Source organism: Dryas octopetala, chromosome 2 (genome assembly GCF_963921425.1).
Source record: "Dryas octopetala chromosome 2, drDryOcto1.1, whole genome shotgun sequence".
Classification (NCBI taxonomy): domain Eukaryota; kingdom Viridiplantae; phylum Streptophyta; class Magnoliopsida; order Rosales; family Rosaceae; genus Dryas; species Dryas octopetala.
The window spans coordinates 30557372-30567323 of NC_141367.1; the positions used below are offsets into that span (position 1 = coordinate 30557372).

At 37.5% G+C, this 9952-nt stretch overlaps 2 protein-coding genes across 2 annotated transcripts; both read left to right on the plus strand.

Moving 5' to 3' along the window:
• Window positions 1–939: 939 nt before the first annotated feature.
• On the plus strand, window positions 940–3467 carry LOC147295566 (Heavy metal transport/detoxification superfamily protein). The gene is made up of 3 exons (XM_086232795.1): window positions 940–1293; window positions 1467–1542; window positions 2088–3467. The coding sequence occupies exons 1-3, from the start codon at window positions 1255–1257 to the stop codon at window positions 3203–3205; spliced, it is 1233 nt and encodes a 410-aa protein (XP_086088921.1). The 5' UTR covers window positions 940–1254; the 3' UTR covers window positions 3206–3467.
• A 3920-nt stretch (window positions 3468–7387) lies between these two features.
• Window positions 7388–9809, plus strand: LOC147295567 (multicopper oxidase LPR1-like). Its single transcript, XM_086232183.1, has 2 exons — window positions 7388–7869; window positions 8304–9809. Exons 1-2 carry the CDS (start codon window positions 7633–7635, stop codon window positions 9792–9794), a joined length of 1728 nt encoding a protein of 575 aa, XP_086088309.1. The 5' UTR covers window positions 7388–7632; the 3' UTR covers window positions 9795–9809.
• Window positions 9810–9952: the final 143 nt, after the last annotated feature.

The following is a 9952-nucleotide window of genomic DNA, read 5'->3' on the forward strand; positions in this document are numbered from 1 at the left end:
AGACTGTGAATTACAGGTAAGTCCATAGATCATATGCTAATTTAGGCTGAAAGTAATTGGTACACTTGTTAAAAAAATGTCAACTTGGTCTTTGTGGGATGAGCTGAGTGTTTTTCTGCTTGCTACCTTTATCTCATGTTGTTGACCATTTGGAATGAAAACGAATAAAAAACAGTACTACGATTTGAGTCATTTGACTATGCATTTTCCCTTCCCTTGGTTACAATCCAAGTACAGTGCCTCTCATCATTTTCAAACTAGTTAGTTAAAATTTTAAAAAATCAAATGAAAAAAAAACAGCACACATTTAAAACTTAGGCATTCAACTGTATCGTTTTCTGGATGTAAACTACAGTAAACCTCATTTCATTTGCTCGTAGAGTTGTAGATGGACTTGTTGTGGGTTGAAGCACAGAGGTAGAAAATCAGATGGAACCATTTGAAAATAACGGTAAAATGTAGGGAGGGGGCTAAAGTGAAAAATTAAAAACCAATGTCCTCGTAACTTAAACCCTATTTGTCTTGCACCCCGCAGTTGAGCGACTCTGGTCCCACCAGTCACGGGATACAATACTGATTAACAATTCATTAATTATTCAAATATCGTTACTCAATTTATCACATTACTCTATTAATCGAATACAAATTGTTAATGTATACTCTAAACATGAGTACCAAGTCTGAAATACCATTAAAGAAGCCCGTTCGTGACAAAGCGTACAGAGGAGGAAGTGTGGAATTGGGCCTGTCAAGTCGCTGTTCTTTTTCTTGTTTTTCCTTCTCTCCAGTATTTAACGTTAAATCACATCATTTCAGAATTCAGAGTACCCCCCATCTCTCTCTCTCTCTCTCATTGGGAGAGATTGTATCTTCTGCTTTGATCCGTTTGGTTTGTACTCTCATTGTTCTTTTTTTATTTTTCTCTTAAAATATTCACATTGGAGCCCAAGCCTCTAGTGACAAGACCCATGTGCATTTCTTTGTTTGCTTTTGAGGAAACTGAAACGAGGAAAGAGAAAATAAACAAAGATTAATTAAGAAGCATCTACTTCTAACTTGTACTACAAGTCGTAGAAAACTAGAATACAATACAAGCATACAACCACCCCCTTTTACTCCCCCCCACAAGTTCACAACACAGCTTAACTGGAATAGGTGTTATTCTTTTTCTTCTTTTATAGCACAGAGAGAGAGGGAGAGAGGGAGAGAGAGAGAGGGAGAAAACTTTCACTCCAAACAGCTAGCATTGAAGAAATGACTAAAGAAGAAGACTTTAAGCTCCTCAAGATCCAGGTCTCACTCTCACTTTAAGCTCCACATTCCTTCTTACTCTCACTTCTATATATTTATATACACATATATATTACTTCTATGCAGACTGCAAAGTTGAATGTTGGTCTTTTCCTGAAGAATTTTTGTTCTTGTTTTTGTTGTTTGCTTTGTTTCCTTTACATTTTCACCTACAGACTTGTGTTCTCAAAGTGAACATACACTGTGATGGGTGTAACCAGAAAGTGAAGAAACTCCTTCAGAGAATTGAAGGTTACTACTTTCTTCTCATCTTTTTACCTTTTTATGTTCTTTTCTTCTAATTGGTGAATAAAACTTACTACCAATTTGCTATCATTTCTTTTGCTTTCTGCGCGTTTTTTTAAGACTTGTTTGTTTGGTTTCTGAAAATATGCAAGAAAGATGAGTAAAATTAAGTGTATATGTTTAACCTTTGATGAATTAGATTAAGTAGGCCTCTTGTATAAACCTAACATAACAATTAACAAACACTGAGCTTCTCAAATTTCGGTCTTTATCTTCTTTCTCAGATTTTCGTCCACACACATTATTTAAGTGCTTAACTTTTTAGCCATATAGGGGATTTCTAGTTACATTATCTGGGTTGACTGTATGAAAACAAAAAAGTTACTTTCTGGGCTAAATCATAAACTGGTAGGCTGTACATGTTCCGCTTTGGAGGTATATAAATGTAAATTTGAGAAATTTCTCACCAATCCTACCCTCTTAGAAGTTAACCCTTTTGTACATTTCTAATTAAGCTTATTTTTCCTTTTGTTTTCTCCCATTTCCTACAGGTGTTTACCAAGTGAATATAGATGCTGACCAGCAGAAAGTCACAGTCGCAGGAACTGTGGATTCTGCCACTTTGATCAAGAAACTGGTCCGAGCTGGCAAGCATACTGAACTTTGGTCCCAGAAATCCAATCAAAGCCAGAAGCAAAAGAACAACTGCATCAAAGATGACAAAAGCAACAACATAGGTCAAAAGCAGGGCTTGATGAAAGGCATTGAAGCCTTCAAAAACCAGCAGAAGTTTCCATCTTTCAGTTCTGAAGAAGATGATGACTATTTCGATGATGACGAAGAAGAAGAAGAGGACGAGCTACGATTTCTCAGGGAGAAAGTAAACCAGTTGGGGTTGCTCAGGCAGCAACAAATTGATCATGCAAACAATGCAAAGAAAGGTGTTGGAGTCATCAATGCTGCAACAGCTCCCAACATTGGCAAGATGAACAACAATGTTGGGAATGTGAATGCTGGAAAGAAAGGACACCCAAATCAGAACATGGGGGGTATGAAGGCCACTCCAGGTGGGATTGATCCAAAAACCATGGCAGCACTGAAAATGAACAATGCTCATTTGGGTGGTGGAAACATGAATGTGATGATGAATGCAGGGGAAGGCAAGAGGGGGAATGAGCTTAGTACCATGATGAATTTGGCTGGTTTTCATGGAAATGGGACTAATGTTGCTGCTACTGCTGGTGCTTTAGGAGGCAATCCAAATGGTCTTGGTGGGTTTCAAGCTCATCAAGCAAACAATGGATTTCAGGCATCCCCTGCTGGGTTCCCAAATGGTGGTTACTCCACAGGTCAATATCCACCATCCCTGATCATGAACACAAATGGGTACAGCCATCCATCACAGATTACGAGTCATCCATCACAGATGATGAACATGAATAATATGCAGCAGCAGGCTAGGCAAGCAATGCAACAACAGCCCCAGATGATGTACCATAGGTCCCCCTTCATTCCTCCTAGTACTGGCTATTACTATAATTATAATCCTAGCCCAAGCCGAAACCCTGCCCCATACTCCTATAGTACTGAACCTATTTACAGTGGTAATAACAACACTGCAGCCCATATGTTCAGTGATGAGAACACAAGCAGCTGTTCAATAATGTAATCCAAATTGTGTAGAGATGCAGTAGCTAGAGAGAGAGAGAGAGAGAGAGAGAATGTTGTTTGACATGCAATTCTCTGTTAGTGGGGTTACTGGAATTGTCTGACAGTGTTATGTAGTGTGGTGAGAGGAGGAAATATGGATTAGCATGAGTTTGATGGAGTGAATCTTTCACTTTTATATGTGTATTACACTATTACTGTATTGTGTAGTTGTTGGGATAATGTTCCTTTTCTTAATTAGTTAACTCAGGTCTGTTCTGTTCTGTCCTTTTCTTAATTTCTTTGTTTAAAGACCGACTTCAATCTATCCACTATACTAGTAAAAAAAAAATAAAAAAGGAAATCAAAGAGTGGTTAATAATTGATATAGTAATATCATTGGAGTTTGGTTTTTGAGGTCATGGTGAATTTGGGAGTTTGGCTTAAATTATCCAAATGGCAGACAATGTGGCATTGGTTACTGCATTATGTTCAGAGGCATGATGGGATTGATGCAGAGAGTTAGGAACAGCTGGGTTGACAATGTCTAGTGCTGTGAATATATATAGGATTTGCACATGAGGCAGATTTTGCACGCGCATATCACGTGTGCTTTTACTTTTTGTGCACAAATGTGTCAACAGACAGGACCACAGGAGGCATTCCAATTATCTGTAAAGTGGTGGTGCACTGGTGCCTACTTACAACTTGCGAGTATGTTAATAAACTTTTGGCAGCATGTTGTAGGCAAGAAGATAATATACTCAACTTAAACCAAAGAAATTTTGATATGAGTCAATATTGGGCTAATTGGGTGTACAGTTAAGGCCCGTTATTGAAATTTTGGGCTTATTTTTCTGGGCAAAGCCCACATTAAAAGCAAATGATCACGATTCATATCTCATTACAACGGTAATTAATTAAGACATGTAGCTAAAACACATCACATCTTTGAATTAGGGCATAAATTGATAAAGGATATAGTTTCATTGTATGGTAGATTTGTTCATATTGTCTTCCCCTATTGATAATGCAAGCTTACTGGAAAGCATTATCAACCATGTAGTAAGCTAGCCACTGAATTACTCATCACCATGACACAAGTGCTTTGCACTCTGGACATCCACAAGGGCATTGGGTGCATATTCTTCCATTCACATTTCATGTACTAGTTTATCCTCCCCCACTAAACATATAAAGTTGTAATATAATTAGGCACTAAGTGGCATATAATTATGATGAAGAATCCTCGGTCAAAACTAAGAAAAAAAAAAAAAAGGAAACTTCCATGATATTAAAATCTCATTAGAACCCTGTCATAAAGCTGTGGGGAAACCCCATCTCTCCAAAAAAGTTTTCATGCCCTCCTTTTGGCTACATTTACATTACAGTCTGTATTTGATTAATGCCTAATTTTCCATGCCAATTAGAAATTTAGAACCTTTCTTTTCAATTGAGTTCCAATGAAATATTTATTATTCAGTTTTTGTTAGTATGCATTAAAATCAATGGAGTAACTGTATTAATTGTATAATTCTAGTGTTCTACACAAACCCTGAAATTTTTTATCACAAGCTATCTGCCTATCTATCTGACTAGATAAGAAGAAAATGACGCTTACAGTAGTCCAACTGGGAAGGCGAAGTGGTAAAGCTTTTGTGACGATGCGATGGTTTTTCCACTTTGACCAGGCAGCTTTGGCTGGACCGATATTGACTTTTGTGGACAAAAAGCTAGCTAGCTGCTATATGGATATGTAAGTGAAACAAATCAAAGGACTTTTTTTCTTTTTTTTCTGAGAATGAAAAGACTGACTTGCCCATGGTTCGTTTTAACTGGGATTCTAGATGTGGCCTGATCTCTCCCTCAAAATTAAGGTAAGAAAAACAACAAAAAATCAAATATAAAAAATCAAACGCCTTTAATTAGAATCTAGAAAGATCTTGACTTTTAAGAAGTCTTAATTTACTTCATCAACCAATTCTATCAAACCACGATCGAGTTATTAATGCTTGCGATAACAATTTCGTAATCAAGATTACATTATCATTTTATAGAATAGATATTATTTCATTTTGATGAATGATTTTGATTCACTGACCAAAAAAAAAAAACATAACATGTGAAATTATCTATAAAAAAAGATTAATTTTATGCATTTATTCAAAATGTCTTTTATCATTTAGTCATGCAAGTCATTAGGGGATTATTAATCATTCGGTGCTGCTTAGAATAATAATTAGAATAAAGAAAATAAAAGTGGTAACACAATATTTGCCCTTTGCCTTCTTTTTCCAGTGTTCATATATCACTTTGAGGTTTGACTGTTTGAGAGATTTATTTGAAAAAAAATATAAAAAACTTGAAGATGTACTTTTCTTAATGGCGTCAAAGAAGTGGCTAGTTCAACTACCAAAAGACAAATTAAATGAGAATAAAATAAAATAATTAGTGCTTCCTTTGCATTTGGAATAAGTTCTTCCTTCCTTACATGCGCCTCAGTGCCTGTCCAAATAAAATTCTTTTTGAGGTGACTCGATCTTAATTAACGACAGATTGATTTTATATAAAGAAAAGTAAATAGTACGTGATTAAAATGGGAATAATTAAAAATTGATAATGAATGTTATTATTTTTATTATCTGTATATGGACTTTTTTTTTTTTTTGAAAGAATCTGTATATGACATTTATGAATGCTCATTCCTTCAATTCATATATTATCGTGCCTTTGAACAAAATCAGCCTTAATTATTACCACTAGATTGCGCCTAACTAAAATAAATTAACATAAATTTGGTGTAGACTGTGTAGTTATAACAAAATTAACGTACGGTAATGGAAAAGAATAAGAAAAAAACAGATGTAACAAAAAGAAAGGCGAAGGTCACGCATGCCTAATGCCTTGCAGTTGCAGCTGAACAAGTACGTTTTGATGCTAATTTTATTTTTCTAATTTGGGATTAATGTCATTTTGCTCCCCAGACTATTACACATGTATCAGTTTGCTCCCCAGACTTCTAATTTGAAAAATTAAGGACTCTGACTTTTTCAATTTTGCCAATTAAGGTTATTCCGTCAATTTATACATTTTTCATCTAAAATTTCGAGATGATCAAGCAAAATTTAGCAAGAAATAAAAGAGGAAAAATGATGCATGAGGAAAAAATGATAAGATCTAATTGGAAGGGACTATTTTGCCCTCAAAGATTTGGATAAAAAATGTGTAAATTGACAAAAGAACCTCAATTGGCAAAATTGAAAAAATCAGAGTCCTTAATTTTCCAAATTAGAAGTCTGGGGAGCAAACTGATACAAGTGTAATAGTCTGGGGAGCAAAATGGTATTAATCCCTTCTAATTTTTGTTCGTTTCTTTGGAGAAGCAGAAGCCCCGCAAAAAGAAGCAGGTTCGCTTTATTCACACCAACCGTTCTCTTATAATGTGGCTGCATTTTTCTTTGTTCGGATTCTTTGTTTGTATATTCATGTAGAGCACATTAAAGGTAAGTGTCACTCTAATAGAAAGTGAAGGATAATACTGTCACACTAAAAGTGAAGGATTCTATTGTCATGGCCCTGCTAAAATCTATTACAGTTTTGGATCATTTTTAACTTTCAAAAAAATTTATAAAATTTTGTAACAAAAAAAGGTTTGAAAAGAAATTATTCTCCTGTCTTTTTCTTTCGATATCTCAGCGTTTTATTTTGACCTTAGAGTTAGAAAGAACAAAAGTGTGAAATAATAATTTTGTTTCTTTTTTAGACTAAATAGTGAGAGAATGTTGTTAAGTTTAAATAAAAACACAGGTCTGCGGTCTGCCCAACGAAAAGAAACCACAGATTTGATAGGCTTTCTTTTGCATTTTATCCCAAAAAAAAAAAAAAAAATGTAAGATGGGTTCATTTCAGGCTAGATTCAAATGCGAAAAAAATGTAGAATATGAGAGAGAGTTCAATCCTCATTATTGTTTTAGTACAGGACTTTAAACGCTTACTCACATTTCATATTAATCATGGTTGAAAAAAAAAAAAAAAATTTGACTTGCTATATTCTGTGCACATTTGGACAGAACACAAAATCCAGAGAAAGGGGGGCCTACAGGTACACAAGGAAATGAAAGCTGTATAGTCTGTATCCAGCAGACTCAGACTTGAGTAATCAGTGCTTTAACTTTTTCACTTTCTTGTTTAGAGAGTAGAGAGTAGAGAGAGAGAGAGAGAGAGAGAGATAAGATCCGTTTCTTTTTTTCCTTTGTATTCCCAGCCATCCAAACAAGGAAATGCTTTACTCTATAATCTGTGTCTCTTTATAGTCTCCATTCTCCAAACTCTCTCAAACTCTTCCCTTCCACAAAACACCGCCCTTAGCTACTATCAAACACTCCCATAAAAAACACTCATAATCTCTGCAATTAGACTCCAAGTGTGCATGCAACCAAAAGAATAGAGATGGTTCGTATGCAGACAATTTTGGTGTTCAAGTACTTGTTATCATCATTAGCTCTTCTGGTTCTGGGGGTGCTTTCGAATGCAAATTCATGGGCAGAAGGTAGGCTTCTAGATGTTTCCAGGTTGAGAATGTTTGTGGATGAGCTTCCAGACATGCCCAAAATTCAAGGCTTTGATGTTGTCAATGGTATTCCCAAATCCAACTCATTCAAGATTGGCATGTACCAGAAGAAATGGGTAAACGACAATTCTCCTTTCTTTTATCGAATCTATTTTATTATTTCAATTGTTTAGATAACTTGTAGGATACTTACTAGTTTGGAGTTTTTGGACAGAGTACCCTCTGTGTTTGAGGGGCTATGCTGTCTGCTTCATAATTTAGAGGTTCATTGAATTAATTCGACCAACCATTTTATAGTAGATATAAGTATAACCAGCTTCTCTGCTCCTGGGTCTGCACCAATTGCCAGGCATTGCTTTTTGGGTCCCACTATTGATTTATTAGTATGAAAGGTCACCAACTCCATTCCATTTTCCAGTTGTTACACTGCACCCTGCATTTAATTATTAGTGTTAATTGATATGACCCCAACATAAATTCCGATGTCGCCATAGGGTCATATACTTTATTGCAGAATCATTCCTAAACATTATTATAATTAAATTTGCAGAAATTCCACACAGACCTCCCCGCAACGCCAGTGTTCGCTTACGGTATATCTAAGCGCAGAGCAACAGTTCCTGGTCCAACCATCGAGGCCCTCCAAGGAATTGATACCTTCGTGACGTGGCAAAATCACCTCCATTTCCACATATTGCCGTGGGACCCTACCATTCCATCCGCCGTACCGGGCAGTAAGAGGGGCGTTCCTACGGTGGTGCACGTCCACGGTGCCATTCACGAACCCGCCAGTGATGGCCACGCAAACTCATGGTTCACCGCTGGATTTAAAGACCGTGGGCCCACCTGGTCTAACCAAACCTATCACTACGGCAATCAACAGCAGCCCGGTACCCTATGGTACCATGATCATGCCATGGGATTGACTCGAGTCAACCTCTTGGCGGGCTTGATCGGGGCCTACATTATTCGCCATCCCGCTGTTGAGGGCCCACTTGGCCTTCCACGTGATGATTTCGATCGGACATTGATGGTGTTCGATCGTAGCTTTCGTACCGATGGTTCCTTATACATGAATTCAACTGGAAACAATCCCTCCATACACCCACAGTGGCAGCCCGAATACTTTGGTGATGCCATAATAGTGAATGGGAAGGCATGGCCGCGATTTACGGTACGACGTCGTAAATACAGGTTTCGAATTATCAATGCCAGCAATGCAAGATTTTTCCGGTTCTTTTTTACCAACGGTCTGGCGTTCATCCACGTGGCGTCTGATTCAGCATACCTTGGGAAACCGGTTGTGACCAAGGACATTTTGCTGGGGCCATCTGAGATCACTGACGTGGTGGTTGACTTTTCAAAGTCAAAGAGTGAGACCGCTATCCTAGCCAATGATGCACCATATCCTTACCCATCTGGTGACCCGGTCAACGAAGCGAACAGCAAGGTCATGAAGTTTTTCATTCTTGGCCATCCAGTGCTTGACACGTCACGGGTTCCTCAGATGCTAATTCAATACCCTGCTCCTGAATTATCCAGTGCATCGCACGCACGATATATCGCTATGTACGAGTACACGAGCGACATTGATGAGCCTACTCATCTTTATTTGAATGGGAAACCCTACGAGGCACCAGTGACTGAGACCCCAAAAGCGGGGACCACCGAGGTGTGGAACGTGATCAATCTGACGGAGGACAATCATCCTCTACACATCCACTTGGGATTGTTCGTTGTACTGGATCAGACGGAGTTGGTGAATGCGGAAGAGTTCAAAAAGTGCATGAATAAATTAAACGACGCCGTCAAGTGCCGAATAAGCAGGTATGCACGTGGCAAAAGGATTGAGGTGCCAGCATATGAGAAGGGTTGGAAGAACGTGTTCAAGATGAGACCCGGGTGTGTGACAAAGATTCTTGTGAGATTTTCTTACATACATTCAAATGCATCCTATGAATTCGATCCATCTGCGGAGCCTGGTTACGTATACCATTGCCACGTAAGTACATCACTGAAAAACTGCACCTACTTAATTTAGTTACCGATACTATTATTATTATTAGAGCAAATTACAATTTAATACCTCAACTTTATATGTTGTTTCAATTTAGTACCCCAACTTTGAAACCTTGCAAAAAAGTACCTCAACTTTCATTTTGTATCAATTTAGTTACCCGCAACTTTGAAACCTTGCAA

Excerpts from the sequence above, each read along its gene's own strand:
- LOC147295567 (XM_086232183.1), top strand. The coding sequence starts at position 7,633 with ATGGTTCGTATGCAGACAATTTTGGTGTTCAAGTACTTGTTATCATCA. Across the intron at positions 7,870-8,303 it reads GCATGTACCAGAAGAAATGG|AAATTCCACACAGACCTCCC; the intron begins GTAAACGACAAT and ends TTAAATTTGCAG.
- LOC147295566 (XM_086232795.1), top strand. The coding sequence starts at position 1,255 with ATGACTAAAGAAGAAGACTTTAAGCTCCTCAAGATCCAG. Across the intron at positions 1,294-1,466 it reads TTAAGCTCCTCAAGATCCAG|ACTTGTGTTCTCAAAGTGAA; the intron begins GTCTCACTCTCA and ends TTTCACCTACAG. Across the intron at positions 1,543-2,087 it reads ACTCCTTCAGAGAATTGAAG|GTGTTTACCAAGTGAATATA; the intron begins GTTACTACTTTC and ends CATTTCCTACAG.